Source organism: Odocoileus virginianus, chromosome 6 (genome assembly GCF_023699985.2).
Source record: "Odocoileus virginianus isolate 20LAN1187 ecotype Illinois chromosome 6, Ovbor_1.2, whole genome shotgun sequence".
Taxonomy (NCBI): Eukaryota; Metazoa; Chordata; class Mammalia; order Artiodactyla; family Cervidae; genus Odocoileus; species Odocoileus virginianus.
Window position 1 is genome coordinate 41,435,070 of NC_069679.1, and position 19,044 is coordinate 41,454,113.

The 19,044-nt window shown below is 42.3% G+C and overlaps 1 protein-coding gene across 3 annotated transcripts in view; it reads right to left on the reverse strand.

Moving 5' to 3' along the window:
- The window catches only part of MYZAP (myocardial zonula adherens protein), a 128,069-nt gene that overhangs the window by 49,464 nt on the left and 59,561 nt on the right, over window positions 1–19,044 (reverse strand). For all 3 annotated transcript variants that reach the window (XM_070469230.1, XM_020906157.2, XM_070469231.1), the window contains exons 9-10: window positions 17,792–17,871; window positions 16,283–16,388 (exon numbers count right to left, since the gene is read on the reverse strand). In XM_070469230.1, the coding sequence (XP_070325331.1) occupies window positions 16,283–16,388; window positions 17,792–17,871 (186 nt within the window). The remainder of the gene's footprint in view (window positions 1–16,282; window positions 16,389–17,791; window positions 17,872–19,044) is intronic.

Consider the following 19,044-nt stretch of genomic DNA (forward strand, 5'->3'; position numbering starts at 1 on the left):
CCTACAGTCTGCTCCTGAAGCACACCCCATGTCTTCTCCCAAGTAAGTCATCCAGTTTCTAAAATAAGCAGATTCTCATGTGTCTGGGTGAGACTTCCCCAGTGGCTCAGCAGGTAAAGAATCCGCCCACAATGCAAGAGACACAGGAGGTGCAGGTTCCCTCCTTGGGTCAGGAAGATCCCCCAGAGAAGGAAATTGCAACCCACTCCAGTATTCTTGGCTGAAAAATCCCATGGACAGAGGAGTCTGCCGGGCTATAGTCCAATGGGTTGAAAAGCGTTGGATGTGACTGAACCACTAAGCACGCATGCCCACATGTATCTGGGTTTGCTATCATTCTAGTTAACATCAGACTCCCAAGCCTTTGGTTCTTTTCCATAATATCTAAATCACCCATTTATGTGGAAAATGCTGTTATTTCTGACTGCCAACTTCAAAGAGCCTTGACATATTGTCTCCTATATCTTACTAGCATAGTAACATAAACACTCAAAAATCAGCTACTACTATGTTATTACTGGTATTTCTTCCTCCCTAGACTGTCAGCTTCTCGAGAGTAAAGACCTTGATCAGCTTCATATTCTCAGACATTGAATGAATGAATCAAAGACTCTGTCCATCCATTACCTCTCAACAATCCACCCTGTAGACTTCAGAAACAAAGTTGTTTGGAAGAGACTCTGGGAGGCCCAGAGGAACCAAGACAGACTTGCTAAATACATAACCTCCAAAGCACCCCCCAAAATTGGGGGCATCCCAAAATCCAGGGAACCACGCAGGCAGCATGCAAGTGAAATCCATTTGGCACATTTGCTCTCACTTGACTGGTATCATTGTAAATTTGACCATTAAGAGGTTTAGGTCCACTTCACAAAGCTGCACTTAAATCTAGCTGTCACCAGGTGGTGGTAAACGACCCAAGTTACCAGGCTCAAGTCAAAACATTAAGAAACAAGAAATTAGATGAAGCCTGGAAAATAAGTGCTTCTATCTTACTTACCCAAGAATGTAATCTTGTTGCAACAGTTAAATTTAAATATCAAACAGCAGGGGGACTTCCCTGATAAGCCAGGTTAAGAATCCACCTTCCAATGCAAGGAGCATGGGTTCAATCCCTGATTGGGGAACTAAGATCCCACAGGCCACAGAGCAACTAAGCCCATGGGTCGCAGCTACCCAGCCCAGGCACCTCAACTAGAGATCCCACAAGCCACGACTAGAGAGAAGCTCCCATACCACAGTGAAGATCCCGAGTACCTCAACTAAGATGTGACACAGCCAAAAATCAATTAATTAATCTAAAAAATCAAATAGTAAACCTTATTATAGAACAAAGGGAAGAAACCCATCTTGGTAAAATCTAGAACCTTTTACCTGATGCTCATGCTCACTCACTGAACTGATATCTAATTTTGTCTTCATTAGCAAGTTGGTTTTGTTTTTTTTTTTAATTTTTGTAATTCAAACTGAGTATATGTCTTGCAGCCTGACTGATCATGCAGGAACAAGCCAGTTTGATATTTAAGGTGGGTTTAGGGGGTCATCTAGTTTCTAGAATGGTAACAGCTTTTCTTCACATTAACCACAATTGAGTTACCTGGATAGATGGTTGGAGCCAAGCAATCCCTTTCAACTATAACTGGAGTCACCTGGACCAAGTCCACTTCTAGGCTCTACTTCAGAGATGCTCTCTTACTCAGAAACCCTCCCAAGCTTCTAAGAGGGAGGGACAAATTAGGAGTTTGGGATTCATACACACACTACTATATATAAAACAGATAACCAACAAGGACCTACTGTATAGCACAGGGAACTATCCTCAACATCTTGTAATAAACTATAATAGAAAAGAATTGGTTATATATAACCAAATCACATTGCTATACACCTGACTCTAACACAACATTGTAAATAACCTACACTTTAATAAAAGAAAACAGTAACAAAACAGAACCACCCTCCCACGTGGTCTAATGTTCCAGTTCCCTAGTGTGAACATGAGATGCTTCTGCTGTGGTCCCACTTTATCTCCCCAGTTTCCTTTCATGCCAGCTCTGGCCCACAATGAACCCTATGAAGAAGTCATTCCATCCTCTGAGTGTGCTATGAACATAGTAGGACCTCTGCCCCAGCTGGTGCCTTCACCAGGCATGGCCTCCCACCCTCCATCCCCTTCTCCACCAGGAAAATTGCTGGCAGGAAGTACTCCACAGTCACCTCCCAGGCTAGCTCTTGCCAAGTCCTTCAGGTTGCCTGTACATCTGTCTCTGTTCATTTCAGCCCTTCAAGCAAACCCCTAGCAGGAACCATCACTGCCACTACCACGGTCTGTTTAGATCTTCCCCTTGCACCAGACAGCAAGCCCACACGGTACAGATGTTTAGTGTATCGATTATCTTGTATGAAAGAGCAGTTCTCTTAGAAGGTGAAATCACTGCTATCCATCCACACATTTTTATAAACTGCTTTGGAAACAGATTCCTATAGTGAAAGGATCCCTCCCGATTTCTTTCAGAAAAGACCTTGTATGTCAACCATACTAAAATGAAATTATACAAAAACTCAGGAAGGTCCTCTTATGGATTCACAACAACCCCCGGAGGTTGCAAGGTTTGTCAGCTTCCTGGAATTTTTTCACATTGGTGACAGACACGAAAGACATGGGTCATTTTGTGTTAGATGTCAGAATGTGATATAGCCTATAATTAAAAGGATGTGAATAGTACCCGACTATGCAAGACTCATGAAACATAACTCAGTACGGAGGTTGGCAATGTGGAGAGAAATGAATGAATATAAGAAATACAGCAGCAAATAAGTATTAAATACTAGATAGCACTTGATACTTTTTTTTTAAGAAATTATGCTTTAAGGTGTTTTCTCTTACCAGCTGGAAAATGATAATATACATATATCTGCAAATGCCTTTCATAAAACAGGAGACACAAGGAAACGGGGCATGATATTAGAAGGTACATTGAAACTGTCACATTGAATTAAATTGTTTAAAATCTTGTAAGAGTAAGGAAATTACATTTTTTTAATCCAACCTAAGTTTATGATATTACTGTTTATTTTCTCTGAAATTTGTTTTGTTTTCATTCTAATTTTAAGAATAGCCAAGTAAAGTAAACCAAGCACTTTTATTCAAAATCAGTGTGATGGCTGGTATTTGTATGTGTGTTTATCATGAAACTCAACACATTTAATAAAAAGTTTCCAAACCTCTATCACCAGTAGCTCTCTCTGTTACTCTTCCTAATGGACCCATAAAGCCATTAAGATGAATGGTATAGAACCCTAATTTGACATGAAAGATGTTAAAAACAAAGCAAGTTATAAAACAAACAAATAAAAAGACTTTCTACTTTAAACCACCTTGGTAAAGAAAGAAGTCATTTTCCCATTGAAAATATACCAAAAATGGATACCTGCCAATCAAAGCCTCTAGCCAAAATGAGAGAACTGCAGTTCTGAATTCTAGGTCAAAGAGAAGCAACAGGATACTTGAATGTGAGTCTTTCTTGACTTTTCATGGGAAATGCATGCTGTTCAATTATTTGAAAATCTGACAGAAAAATAGATTGAAGATCCCTATTATTGTTACCCACAGTGAACCCACAGTTACCCAGAGACCCAGTGGACTGACTGCGTTATGGCTGGCACAGGACAGGCAAGAATTTTCTAGAACTCATCGGGGGTTTTTATCACCTCTTTTTGCTCCCTCTTGTCCTAACCGAGCCTAGTTTTCAGCTCAACATGCTGTGATCTGGCAAAAAGTTTTCTCCATTTCCCTCAACAAAACAGGAATCATGTCTGATGCCCAAACACCTCACCATGAAAACTGAGAACAACTGATATCTAATACTCTTCCTCTGAAAAGGTTTTTGTTTTTGTTTTTTGCTACAGTTTCTCTTAATTGTATTTTATAAGTGCTGTAACAGTGTAATTTCACAGTTGTGTATTTTTGTAAGTGTATTCCCTTTGGTAAAAACCACCACAGAAAGAATTTTAAAATAAAGTTACCTTCTTTTCTTAAAAAATGATACAACACAGGGACCTATGACAAGACAAGGATCTGCCCTGCACTAATGCAGCATGAAAGGACAGTTTAAAAAGGACAAGGAAAATGGTACATTATCTCATTTTGGGGGGAGCGGAGGGATGAATTAAGGCCACAACAAAACGAAACTGAAAAATTGCTAAATGAAGCTCTGAGTGGGGAAAATGAAAAATCAATGAAGGAACGGAGGGAAAAAGGTACATTTTTCATCTTCATGATGTTTGATTGGGTTTGGAGAAATTCATTTTCAATTAATGTGTCTTGTGGCATTCAGCCAGGCCAGATATGAACAGGGCACACATTTTAATCAATTTTTTTCTATTAAGTTTGAAGTAATATATAATCATAGAACTATACTATTCTAAAGGATCAGTTGAAACTGGCTTCTGCGGTAAAGTAATCTAATTTGGTTTGATTTCTATCTTATATTAAAGATCACCCCACTTCTACTGAAGAAGAACCAGCCCCCCTAAATCTCCTGGGTACCCACTCATAACTGGACATCATACAAACATCAGTGAAGGGGGGATAAACTGGTATCCCAATCTGCAGGCATCCACTGACAAGGAAGAAAAAGAGGATACTGGGCACCAGGGCTTTTGCTGGTTTAGCACATTATTCTCAGAAACAACCCTCAGATTACCCCCATAGATGAAGGAACTGGGGTTCCTACAGTTTCACTGTTCATTCACTCCTCAACATCAGCCATGCCCCAGTGCTAGATTCCAGGCGCACAGCCATGAGCCAGGGAGACCTGGTCTCCACTTGCAGGGAAGCAGCGCACGGAGAAAGAAGTGCACAGGTTAGCACGACAGGGGAGCAGGCAAGAGATGTTTGGTTCCCCTCCTACCCAGAGACGGGATGCACCGGCCATCTGCCGATGGGGTGAGGGGAGGGTTCAGACCATGGGACTCAGAAGGGACCAGCCCGTCCCAGCTGGCCTGGAACGTCCAGGTTTTAGTCTCATGTGTCAGGAACCTTCTCATTTGCAGGCAAACCAGGACAGTTGGTCACCCAAGAGCTTGATGCTGGCAGGGCTGAGACCTAAACCCACGTCTCTCTGATGACAAGGCCCGGGCTCTTCTGTTCACACCAGCCTGAGGTCCAGAGGGTGGCCTCTGTCCTCCCTGTGATGACAGCCTATCTCGGTAGTGCTGCCTGCAAATTAGGCCAGGCAGGAAGGACACTGGCAGCCAATACCTTCTTTTACAAATGGTTTGCTGGGGCCCTACGTCTTAAGGCTACTCTTTTCTCCTCCGTGAGTTTAGAGGAAGGTGAGGTGGGAAAGCAGGAGGGAGGGTCCTCTAAGCTTCCCTGGATGGACACAGTATCAGGGACAAAAGACCAAACACTGAACAGGAATATCCAGGGAGAGAAATGCTTCTGGCTAAACAATCAGAGGATGTACAGGCATAACTCGTTTTACTGCACTTCGCTTCATGGTGCTTTACACATACCGCATTGCTCCCAAATTGAAGGTTTGTGGCAACCCTGTATTGAGCAAGTCTCTCGGGACCATTTTTCCAACAGTATTTGCTCACCTTGTATTTCTGTGTCACATTCTGATAGTTCTTACAATATTTTAAATCCTCCACCAGCAACAAGAAGATTACGACTCACTGAAGGTTCACCTGATGCTTCTGTTGTTGGTGTTTAGTTGCTTAGTCATGTCCGACTATTTGAGACCCCATGGACTGTAGCCCACCAGGCTCCTCTGTCCATGGGGATTTTCCAGGCAAGAATACTAGAGTGGGTTGCTATCTCCTTCTCCAGGGGATCTTCCCAACTCAGGGACGGAACCCACATCTTCTGCATTGGCACGCAGGTTCTTTACCACTGAGCCACACCAGGGAAGCCCCAGATGATGGTTAGTGACCAGTTTTTAGCAATGAAGTATTTGTAATTAAGGTCTATACATTTTTTATACATAATGCTATTGTACACTTAATAGACTACAGTATAAACATAACTTTCATATGCACTGGGAAGCCAAAACATTCATGTGGTTCACTTTACTGTAATCTTTGCTTTATTACAGTGGTCTGGAGCCCAACCTTCAGTATCTCTGAGGTAGGCCTGTATACAGAAGCACCCAGCTCCACACCTGACACAAAGCTGATGCTAAAAAACAATAAACAGTGGTTTAAAAAAAGGTTCCTGTTGATAGACGTGCACTGCTATATATAAAATACATATCTAATAAGGACCTACTGTACAGCACAGGGAACTCTACTCAGTACTCTATAATGACCTATATGGGAAAAGAATCTTAAAAAGAGGGGATATATGTATAACTGATTCACTTTGCTGTCCACCTGAAACTAACACAACATTGTAAATCATCTATATTCCAATAAAGCTTTTTTAAAAAAATTAAGATTTGTTTACTAATTGTGTCAATTCTAAGACAAAACAAAACAAAAAATACAGGAGGCTTCAATTAAACACACACACATACACATGCATGTGCACATCACACAAACACATGTTCCTAAAGTTCAGATGCCCTGGAACGTGGACCCTCACCTGCACTGACCAGGACTCTCCAGGGAGCCTCTGAGCTGCCCTTCCTGCCCCTCTCTTCTCTGATTGTTCAAGAAACCCCCACCAGAGGCACTGGCAATGGGGAGCCACTGAGGAATTAGGAGCTGAGAAATAAAGGAGGTTTTCTCAGGTTGTTGCTGTTACTCCATCACAGTTAGGCCCAACCTACATTTCCAGTCTCTTCATCATTACTCCCTGTCATCATTACAGTGCACTCAAACTGGGATATTGCTTGCTGAACTCACCCTATACTTTCTGGCCTTCGTGTTTGTGCTTTTAATTGATTCTATGTCTAGTCTGGCACATCCTTTTCCACCTACACAATCCCTGCCTAGAAAAATCTAACCCATGCTGCAAGACCCAGTCAAATATCACCTCCACCCTAAAGTTTCTCCATGCACACTAGAATTAGTGAGTATTTGCAGGCACTGACCTATGCCCTTAGTGTACATTCTTTCCATCAACAACCCCTGAAGCAGGTATTATTATCATCACTCACATTTTTTGATAAGGAAATTAAATGTGGGAGAAGATAAGTAAATTGCTCAAGATATAAAGCCCAGTGAGCAGCAGAGGCAAGATGTAAAGACATTTAATTTACTTGACACCTACACACTTAACCACAGTGTTCTCCAGTTTCTATGTCCTCAGCACACAGCTCATTGCCTGCTCAACCCTTACATTCTGCCTTGAGTTATAACAGCTTTAATATCAACCAGAAAATCCTTTGAGGACTTTGCGGACTCAGGTCTGTCTTTGCATTTAGTTCATAAAAGGTGCTTCTTAAATGTTTACTGCCTGACCCATCAGAAGAGCGCTCTCCATAAACAGGGCCTAGCATCCCCACTCCCACTGCTGTGTGTGGAGGGCTGAGTTTCCTGCAAACTTCAGAACAGAGGCAGAGGAACAGGAATACATGGCAGTGGCGCAGAAGAAATTACTTCAGCTTGATAAAGGCCAAGTGAAAAAAATCAGGGGCGGAAGGATGCACTATTCAATGAATGGTGTCAGAGAAACAAGCCTTTCATAAGGGAATAAAAGGTGAAATTTCTATTCATATTACATACACAAAAAATAAGTTCCATACAGATTACTCTTTATTTGTTCAATAAAATTTATTGAGCACTTGCTATATGTCTGACTATTCCAAGTGTTGGGGATACAGACATGAATGAAACAGACAAAAACCACTGCCCTCAGAGAGCTTACATTCCAGTGGAGAGAAAGAGACAATACATGAACAAGCAAAACAGGTAAGTGCAGGCATATCACAAGATGATAAAGTGCTGTGGAGAAAAACAGAGTAAGGAAGCACGGTGGGCAAGAATGTGGGGGGTAGGGGGGGAGGGTGGTGATTACAGACCTAAAAATGGAAAACAAAACTCTAAAACTTATGACAAACAAGACGCACAACACAGCACAAAAAGACTGATAATTTCATAACAAAAATTTTTTAATGTGTATATTATACAAAACCCCATAAACAACCAAAAACCACGAACTGGGAAAAGATAATAGCATGCAAATATTTTTTGATAAACAACTAATATTGGCAGTACACAGAATTCCTACAAATCAGCAGGAAAAAAGAAACACCAAACAGAAAAATGAACAAAAGATGTGAACAACCAATTTATAAGAAAGAGAGCCTGACTGCTAAGAAGTTTAGGGTCAATTTCTCTAGCTGTAATGAGCAGCTACCAGGCTGATGCAAATTAAAACTAAGCCAGAGAAATATTATTTCACAACTGGCTAAAATTATAGTCTAAGAGGTGGTGAGGATGTGGGGAAATCTGCCCTTACACATGACGGGTAGAAGTCTATGTGTACTTTGGGGAGTGACAGCGGTGAGACTGTCCCAACCCCAGTCCCCAGCAATTCCTCCTCTAAGTTTATTCCCTCGATAAGCATAGACACATGTACAGTATTGTTTGTACAAGAATAAAAAATTGAAAACAAGCTAAATGTCTATCAAGAGGATACATTATAATATATGCAGATAGTGGAATATTAGAGAGCCATCAAAATGAATAATTAAGATCTAGTATATGGGACCACCCCAAAAACAAAATTGGGGAAAAGAGTAAGTTTCAAAATAAATACAATGAAATTTATTTATACACTATATATAAAATGTTACACAGTTTTATTATTTATTTGTATTTTGTCCACACAACACAGCATGTGGGATGGCTCCCCAACCAGGGTTTAGACCCAGGCCCCTGTGACGAAAGCATCAAATCCTAACCACTAGGCCACCAGGAAACTCCCTGCATATCTTTTTAAACACAGGAACTAAGCCATATATTGACAATAAACATATGTATGTGTAATAAAAGCAGAGAAACATGGTCTGGATAGAGGCCAGTTGCCTCTGAAGGAAGCGCTGGGGCAGGATGGGGTGGAGGGTAAGAAGGACAAAGATTCAAAATGGGAGGAGTAAAATGAGAACTTCTTTAAAGTTCTTTATTTAGAAAAAAATGAAAAATATGCCAAAATGTTAATATCTTTCAATTCCAGAAGAGAGTACATGGGTTTTATTTTTATTATTCTCCATATTTAAAATTTTTTTCCAGGGACTTCCCTGGTGGTCCAGTGGTTAAGGCGCCACATTTCCAATGCAGGTGGCACAGGTTCAAGCCCTGGCTAGGGAACTAAGATCCCACATGCTGTGCAGTGAGGCCAAACAAAAAAAAATTATAATTTTTTCCAACTGCTAAAAAAAATAAGAAGCAAAGAACGAGGCTAGCTTTGGAGTCAAAAATCTGGGTGTAGACCTAGCACCGTCATCACTTGTGGAGAGGCTGCTGGCAACTTATTTTTTTAAGACTAAGCTTCAGCTTCCTGTACTAAAAAATGGTGCTAACAATACCGCCCACAGAGAGTTAACGCGGCATGGAGGTCTAGATGCACAGCCATGCAACACGATAAACACCTACTCTCTGAGAGTTACTCGGATGAGAAGCAGTCACAGAAACTACTACGGACAGAATGTGAGCTCCCAAGTCTCTGAGAAATATATCTGAGCCAATCAGAAATGATTTCAACAAACAGAACGTGGGTTCAATGACATTTACAAAGAAAAGACCTTCTCCCTTGAAAGGACAGGTCCAATTGTGAATACATTAACCAGTACCAGCAGTACAATGAACCTGCAATATTTCAATAATGCATAGAAAGAAAGGTTTACATCTGTGTGAGCTTTCTGACACCTTCTAAAACCTTCTTTTTTAGATCAAGCATCTAAGATTTTCAAATCAAGAAGTGGCTAATACAGTGTTAAACACCAGAATTGAAAACTGTAACATTTTCAACTACTGTAAATTCAGCTTGTGAGTAGTATCTCCTTTGGGTAGGAGAGTGAGTGGCCCTAGGACAAAAGTATAGCCTTAAAAAAGAGTCCAAGGCTTAGGATCCAATTAAGGGTTGGGGATGGGGCGGTAGTGTGAGTGGGGGTGGGGCAGGGTTTGAGCACCTAACTCACGTTTGAAGTAGTAAGTCAAGTTCACACTATATCGCTGTCCTGGCAGGAGTGGTGAACTGAGGGACATGGGCAAAGGCAAGGAGGAGCAGGTGGAGGGAGGTCCTGCAAGGCAGGGGACCCAGATCTGAGGAGGTCCCCAACCAGCCCAGGAACCAGCATCAGGCCAAGGCAGAGGTGCGTGGGGCGTCTAGGTAAGGCGAAATTTCGGAGGCACTCTCAGGGTCTCGCACAGTCTCAGCCCCTCACTCACTCTCTGCCCCACAGCAGAAGGCTCATCTGGCCCCAGGACACCACCCATGGCCCAAAAGAGGGAAGGAACTCCCAGGGCAGGCAAGAGCACACAGTCCTAGGAGGGAGGCCCACATGGGCGCTCCACTTTCTCTAGAAGTCATTACATTCCCTGGTTTGATATTATTTCATTCTTTGAAGCTGAGTAGTGAGTCTACTCCACTAGAACAAATGCCTGTAACTTTTCCACAGACTTTGAAAAACACGAGGGCAGTAATGGAATCTCTAGAAACAACATAGGTCCCTATGCTAGAGTGATACCTAGATGAGCAATTCTCAGATCTGACGCCAAGTTCCCTGGTGGAAGTTGGGAAACCCAGCAGAGTATCTGGGGATCTACATCCAAACAGAACACTGGCGGGGAGTAAAACTACATCACCAGTTCACTACTCACGTGCAGTTATCCATGTGCTCCCTTTCTGCTGCACAGAAACATCTAAATGGAAGACCAAAGCCAGCTACTGACAAGAAAGCATTTACCTGCCCGCTTGGCCCCAGAGAAGTGGATGGAGTGGGAAAAACTACCCAGCGTCTAAGTGACACCCAGCCCTGATGAACTCACTCCAGCTCTAGGCTAACACCACCCACTGACTATTATTACCACTGCTGCTACTACAACTCTCAGCAACACTATTTAGTTGAGATACCAGGGCTGAGGCTGTCTCAAGGCCTCTATAAAAATATAGCATGCATGAAGTATATTTCACATCAATATATTGGGTGGGTCAAAAAGTTTGTTCAGGTTTTCCCATAGATGTTATGGACATTTCAGCAAAATACATTTCTCTTTTCATCAGATATACTTCTTTTAATGAAGTGATTTGAGCTGTGTATTCATGGTGATAGAAGCAAACCAAATGTACTTAAACAAGGAGAGTGCTAAGTTGACTAGTGTTGTATCTTGATTCAGCACTATGACATCCTCAGGGCCACTTCTCACATACAAATATAATCAAACGACAGAGACACTTGGCTGCTTCTGTATTTCCTGGGGTGTGATCAGGTGGGGAGTACTTCTTCCCGGAACACTGAGATTCTTCGAGCCTGCTTCCCATCTCCTTGGCAGGTGTCCTTGAGAGCTTTTCCATAAATAAGGCTTCAATCTCCAAGATCTTAGGACCAGCCTCCACCTGGCACTTTTAAATTATATTTTAGTACTATCTTTCACCACAGTTCCTTCTTTGATGCCTAGGAACCCACATTGCTAGAAATACTCTATGGGTCTTGGAGTTCTCTTGATTGTGTAGTGTCAGGCCATAGAAGCTGAGGTTACAGAATGTGGATGTTTCCACAAATAAGAGCCCTACGTCATCACATTTTCCTTTCAATAGCATGTCCTTTGTGTTTTGTTCATCAGCTCATCACACATACACACCACCTCTTCCCAGCAGCGAGAATACAGTGTTCTTCTAACCACGAACAATGAAAGCAACTGCTTCCAACCCAGAGCAGGCTACCATTTTGTCATCTTCCAAAGAGCCGGAGACTAAATCTGGAGAAGAGCTCGTGGGACATGATCTGGAAACAGGGCAATTGAGCGGGTTAGGGTTGTGGGCTCATCGCCGTGGCTCCTTTCCCCTTCCCCCAGGTGGCTAATTATCAGTGAGAGAGAGAACTCTGAATCCTCTAAACACAGGGTACTTGGCGAAAACGTGCTTTGCATTGTACATTTCAGCACACCACACCACACACGAATTTTAAAATAAACTGTGTGCTAACAAATGGTGGATCCATTTAAAAGGGAAGATTCTCAGGGCAGAGAGGACTTAAATTTTTTAAATAGCTTTCCTCCAGATAATTTTGCCCTGGGCAGAAAGCTGCTTTGATTGGCACAGGACTGGGCCTTGATGAGAGCAGGGAAAGAGGTGTCAAGGCCTTGTTGATTGGAGATATTTAAAGATATGTCAGGTGTTCACTGCTCGAGCTGTAGGTTTCTTGCAGCCATATGCTCATCTCCTGTGTCCTTTAGCAGCAAAGCTCAAGAACTCTACCTGATTTGAGACAAAAGACCCAGTCCCAAGACAGCCTGGCAACAGAAGAGTGAAGCCCAAGAGCAAGGATGACTGGAACTCAGCTAACACCAGAGAGTAAGATCCATGAGGGCAGAGCCACTATCTGTCCCGCCCCTTACTGGTGCCCAGCCCCAGCAAAGAGAAAGTGCAGGCAGGGATCTGGTAAATGGATGGATGAGTGAGTTTCCTCATGACTGTTATTTTTTTTCAGTGCCTCTGTATTTTCTGGAAAACTCTTAAAAGTCTAAAAGGGGATATTTGGGCGTGTGTGTGTGTGTGTGTGTGTGTGTCTATTTGTCAGATCCAGAACTAGTCAGAAGAACGAGTGGTGGGAGGGAGATGACCAATCCCTGATAAACGGCACACAAGGAGACTTCATTGAGTGCAACGATCTAGCTAAGTGGAGGTATCTGCTCTCACACTTCACACATATACTCTGTATCTTTTCGCAGTGAACTTGACCCTATAAGATATGTATTAATCCTTCATTTCAAAAGGGCCCCCTATTACATGCACAAATCCCTGTGGAAGTGTACTGTCCCACACAATGAAAAATCATTATTGAGCTAAGGATGGCAATACCAAGATTGGTTAATTTTTATTTAGTATATTATTAAGAAATTACACTCCACTGGAGTGGAAGTGAATATACTGCTTAACATGTCTGGATTCAAAGAACCTCAGTAATAATACCTAGATGTTTTGAGAAGAAGGAAGCCTATCATTTTAATAAACTAACTTTCTTCACAGACATTATGACCCAGATGACAGCAATAATGGATGAGGACTGGATTCCTACCCCTGTTGAGTATGAAGCCATCACAGGGACAGGCTTTCAGACTTCACAGAGGAGAGGGAAAACTGTCCCTAACACTGGTGACATGTAAAGGTTGCCTCTATCTTCCAGTCAAATTTGCCTCCATGTCTGGGTGGCTGGAGTTCACAGATAGAAAGGCACTTCTCTTCTCAAGCCAGAGTTGAGGACTCCACATGACTAATTCAGCCATCTAGATTTTTCAAAATTTGGTCCAAATTTAGTATATCTTTGCTGATTTCATTCATTATGCAAAGCAGTGAAAAGGCTGAGATCCTACCAACAGCACAGCCTAGTAAACAACAGAGAATCCTTTATATAAAGAGTTTCTATCTCGTCTTCTCTCCTCATAAGTGCATACCTGATTAAGGGCTAAATATCTTTCAGGGCAGCCGGCACTACAAATGCTTCCTTTATGCTGAACAGAAAGTTGAAATGTGCCTCTTTGCAAGTGCCACCCAGTGGCTCCAGTCTGGCTTTGCATTGCAATACAAACGAAAATCTATTCCCTCTTCTCCAGCTTAGTTTTCCTAAGCTGTGAACTCCTGTCTCACATCTCCCTGTGGTCATCTCCTGTCCAAGTCCTTCAACCATCCCCTGGATTACTGGAGTTCTAGTACTTTCCACCCTCATCCGGGACACCTCTGTGTGTGCATCTGTCCCTTTTCCATGTTCCTAACTTTTAAAAAAAGTTAGCATTGGCTACAGCAATTGAGATTTTAAACCATCCTGTTGTATGAGTTAACACGGTGTACAGGAAAAATACCTTAATTCTTATTACCTGATAGAAGTAATTTTTAGTTTAAATTTAGAATTAAAGCTCTCTTTCTCTGTCTCCATCTAACTGCTGATACCCAGCTGGCCCCAGCTGGCCTCTGATGAGGACATCCTAAATTTCAGCCTGTGATTTCACTTCAATGGTGGGTCTTTCAGACCACATCACCGGCACTTACAGCAGCTATATTTGGTAGATATTACATCAGAGACACTAAAGCAAGATATGGACAGTGATCTTTAGATGCTTCCTTATTTGTATATGTAAATACTCCCCTGTGCTGTGCTAAGTCATTTCAGTTGAGACCCTATGAACTACAGCCTGCTAGGCTCCTCTGTCCATGTTCCAGGCAAGTATACTGGAGTGGGTTGCCATGCCCTCCTCCAGGAGATCTTCCAGACCCAGGGATCAAACCCCCATCTCTTATGTCTCCCTGCATTGGCAGGCAGGTCCTTTACCACTAGCACCACTTGGGAAGCCCTAATTATTCCCCTACTCCTTTCAAATCAGTATGTTTATTAGATTCCAGAAGTAACTTAGAATTCTAAACTTGGAAATGTCTTTTTAAAAAGACCAATTGGGGCTTCCGGTGGTCAGTGGTAAAGAATATACCTGCCAATGCAGAAGACACAGGTTCAATCCCTGGTTGGGGAAGATCTCAGGGCAACTAAGTCTGTGTGCCACAACTATTGAGCCTGTGCTCTAGAGCCCAGGAATCGCACCACTAAGCCCTCATGCCACAACTACTGAAGCCCATGCACCACAACAAGAGAAGCCACCACAATGAGAAGCCCACACACTGCAACTAGAGAGTAGCCCCTGCTCACCGCAACTAGAGAAGCCCCATGGAAGGCCAGAGCAACGAAGATCCAGTGCAGCCAAAAAACAAATAATTTTTTTAAAAAGACCGATCATTAAACCCTTACAAATGAAAACTGAATCGGAAGCCAATGCACATGAGGCTTTGTTCACCCATTCTCTAATATTAGACAGGGAAACAATGCAGACAGTACCCTGTGGTGAGTCAGGAGAAATGGAGTATGCCACAGCCAAGGAGCCCCTTGGGGAAATGAGGGGCAGTCAGCCCCAGACACCATGAGTGTGAAGTCAGAAGCAGAAAAGCCACAGTCTGACTGCCATGGTTCCTGACACACTAACTGTGACAAAGTGATGCTTCTCCTTCGGAAACACCCCTGACATCTACAGTGCTGATAAGGGGCAAGACCTGCCCATCACTGCTGCTGGCCATGCTCCTGCCCAGCTGGGCCGAGGGACCATGAAACTGCATCAAAATTTCTTCATTGGAGCCCCTGCTCCCCCTTCTATTCTACTCCACCCAGGGCAATCATACCGTGTTAAGTGGGTTTCTCATTTGGGTGAGGATTTTATCTAATGTGTGTTTATTCTACACAAAATTTAAAAAGGTGTCCCTCCCCACCCTCACAATTCCCTGACTTTAGCCCCACTCATAGCTCCAACATTTTAGAGATTAATTTTTAAAAATATATATGTTTAATCTTCTATTTGTCTATCACATGTGTAAATTATTAGAAATAGATACTTTTCATTTTAATAATCCATTAACAAATAACTTTTCAGAGTTGTGCTTAATATAAGCACATACAATGCTTTTTTCAGTTTTTCTGCTGCCGACCAAATGTTTAATTAAAACGAAACCTTTTCTTTGCAAGTTAGAGAATGAGTCCCTAGGGAACCCTTATAACCTTGTTGGTACTAACTGCTCTTGTTTCTGATTTTTTTTTAATTGAGTAAGAAAAAGATAATATGTTGTACACGGCATGGATTTTCTCCTATGGAGCACCACCGCAAGAGAGAGACAGGTTACTATAACATAACTTAAAAGAAATTTTTTTTTCCTCCTAGAGAAATATAAATGTTCAACTCACCTGTTTTTTTCATTTAGAAAAAACAGGATAGTAAACTATGTCCAACAATTAGTAAGCATGTACCTTAGTTTCATACTACAATTAAAGAGAAAAAGGACACTTTTGTCCCTGAGCTGAAGGCACCCACCTGCATAGGGGGGTGAACTTAGGAAATGTGCCTCCCAGCTTTCTTAACTGTAACCTTTTGATCTGGAGAGAGCCCTCTTTTAGAGGGATCATCACTAGTCCAAAGGGGACATATGCGGAGCTTCTCCTTTGGGCCAAGACAGCAGTGGCCTGAGCTAGTTCACTGCGAACCACAGAAGACGGAGCTGAGAGTCCTATCTGTCTCTGGGGCTGAAGAGTCCCCACCACTGGAAGCAATCTCACGCCCATGACCCTTCACAAGCACTTACCTCCTCAACCATCTGCTTGACTTTCTTCTGCTGGCAATGCACCATGTCATCTAGATGTCGGATCCGCTCCCGGAGGCTGGCTGACGCCTCCTCCAGCTGCTGATACCTAACACAGACAGAAGACAGAGCCAGTGAACCCTCGACCAACGCAGCAACACCAGCACACGAGGTCACCGCTCGAAACAAACACCGCCCAGAGCGAGATGCACTCTTCCTACTTTGTATATATCCTAGTTTATTAACCACCGACCAACCACCCCACTGGAGAAGGAACACAGGGCTCTTTTTCAAGTTCCCGCTCACAAATGTCACCCTGTGTAAAGACAGGTACTTCACCTCCCAAGAACTGTACCACTTACAGATATGAGATACTGTTTCTTTGGGGGGTTAATACAACATTGGAACATCCAATAATTGCCACAATTAGGAAAACAGAGAAGAGTCTAGCAACACAACAACATATATGAAATCAAGTGGCAGAGTCCTAGGAAGGCAGGAATTACAGTTGTTTCACACATCATTTATTTTGAGGAAATGGGAAATATGCTGAAACACCCTTCCTCCATCAAAACAGAACAAACCACCTCAGAAAATATTTCATGTTTAAAAAAAAAAAAGCACAGATTATCCTCAGACTCTATTTGGTTCAAATAAACCCAAGGAACCAGCAGATGGACTCTTTTTGGGGGCCACTAAACTAGAACATGGACAAAGGGTCTGGTGGGCTGCTTACCACTTCCCATCTCTGCTGGGTCCCTCCTTAGCACAACCTTAAAGACTAGGGAAGATCCCTAGAACTCTGCAAACTCTGATGTCACATAAGAGGAAGGAGAACAGGTATTTTTCAGCATACATTGTGGCAGGCTGTGCAGCCAACAGTTCTCTCACAATAATAACCCAATGAGATGGGCACTATTAGTATCACTTTAATTCCTCCCACCTTAAAAAAAAATTATGATTTTACAGAGAAGCAAAGGATCTCAGGCAGATTAAGTAACTTGCTCAAATGCTCAGCACCCGCCAACCTCGTTTCCCTTCACTAGAGAGCCACGTGTGGACTCTCTGCCTTCTGTTTCCATAATAGGCAGTTCATTGCTCCTGCATTTCCCATTCAGGGCTTTATACACTCACAGCCAAGGGACAAGGCAAGGTTTTACTGAAGAATGTTTGGAAACAAAGACATTGTAAAATTCGTTTCCACGGCAATGGTATTAGTCACTGTTGAATTTTCTCATCAACAAGGTGCATCCTATGGAGCTCAAGGTTATGGGGAACATTTATAGACAGAACTTTGGCACTAGTGATAGGCACTGACGTGTTCCACTGTTCTAACCACCACCCCTGGGCTGCAAGATGTGGCTGGAAGCTCTCAGTCCAGTGTTTTACATGTTTTCAGTCTGCAATGAGTGATGACCAAACGAATGGAAATGCAAGGACCAAGTAAGCCCACACAAACACAGTGTGCCCACCATCTAAATCCGTTACAAGACAAAAGACAGTATACCTTACCTTTCTTTGTTAGAATCGGTTATTTCCACTGACATTTCTGTTTCATGCTCCAGGAGTTGAAGTTGAAGTTGATGGCGCTCCTAAAACAGACAGACATTAATATTTAACTGATGGATCCCAAGTTGGCTAGAGAATGTACAGCAAGCAACTCCAATACCAGTCAGTTCAAATGTATGTGACACCTATGGGCTTTTTATACACTCACTCACCAGAGTCCAAACAAATCTCAAAATTTCAAATTTGCTAGTGTGTATTTATAGATGTATTTATGAATTAGAGACAAATATCATGGGTAAGCCATTCAAGATTTATTTTTTAAAAAGTATTTCATCATCCCAGGCTCAGATGTCTTATGAAAATTTATAGTTCTAAATAATGATAATCAATACTCTAAATCAGTGGCCTGTGATACTACAAATTTCTTGATTATTTCCTGAATCCTCAGGAGGGTCCGGAATTCTGTAATATTCTATAAATTAACTGGGGTAGTGTTTACACAGCTGTGTTTACTTGTAAAAACATACCATGAAAATCAGAATAAATCTGCCACTATGATGTCCACATTCTAATCCCTGAAACTTGTGAACATGTTGCCTTATGTGGAAAAAGGAACTTCACAGACATGATTAAGTTAATTAATTAAGTTAATAATCTTGCAATGGGGAGACTATCCTGAATTATCTGGTTGGGCCCTTATAGGAAGAAAGGTTAGCGTCAAGAGATGGACACAGGCTGGGAGGCGCTAGCATGCTGACTTAGCAGCTGGAGGATGGGGCCGCGTGCCAAGGAATATAGTCAGTCTCTCGAAGGGAGCAAAGGCGAGGAAATGGATGCTCCTCTGGAGCTCCCAACAGCCCTGCCCACACCTTGATTTTAGGACTTCTGACCTCCCAAACTAAAGATGGTCACTCTATGATGTTTTAAAGCCACTAACTGCGGTAAATGATCGCAGTATCAATAGGGAACCAATAAGTTGTGCACGTAAGATTTGCACAGGGATTTCCCTGGTGGTCCGGTGTGGCTAACACTCTACACTCCCAATCCAGGGGGTCCGGGTTTGATTCCTGGTCAGGGGACTACATCCCACATGCCACAACTGAGACGCAATGCACTCAAATAAATAAATATTTCTTAAGAAGATTTGCACACATTTCTATATAAATTTAGTTTACCTTAATAAAGTAAAAAGAATCTGGACATTTATTTCTTTGAACAAAGTTAAAAATATTAATAAAGGTATAGCACCCATTACC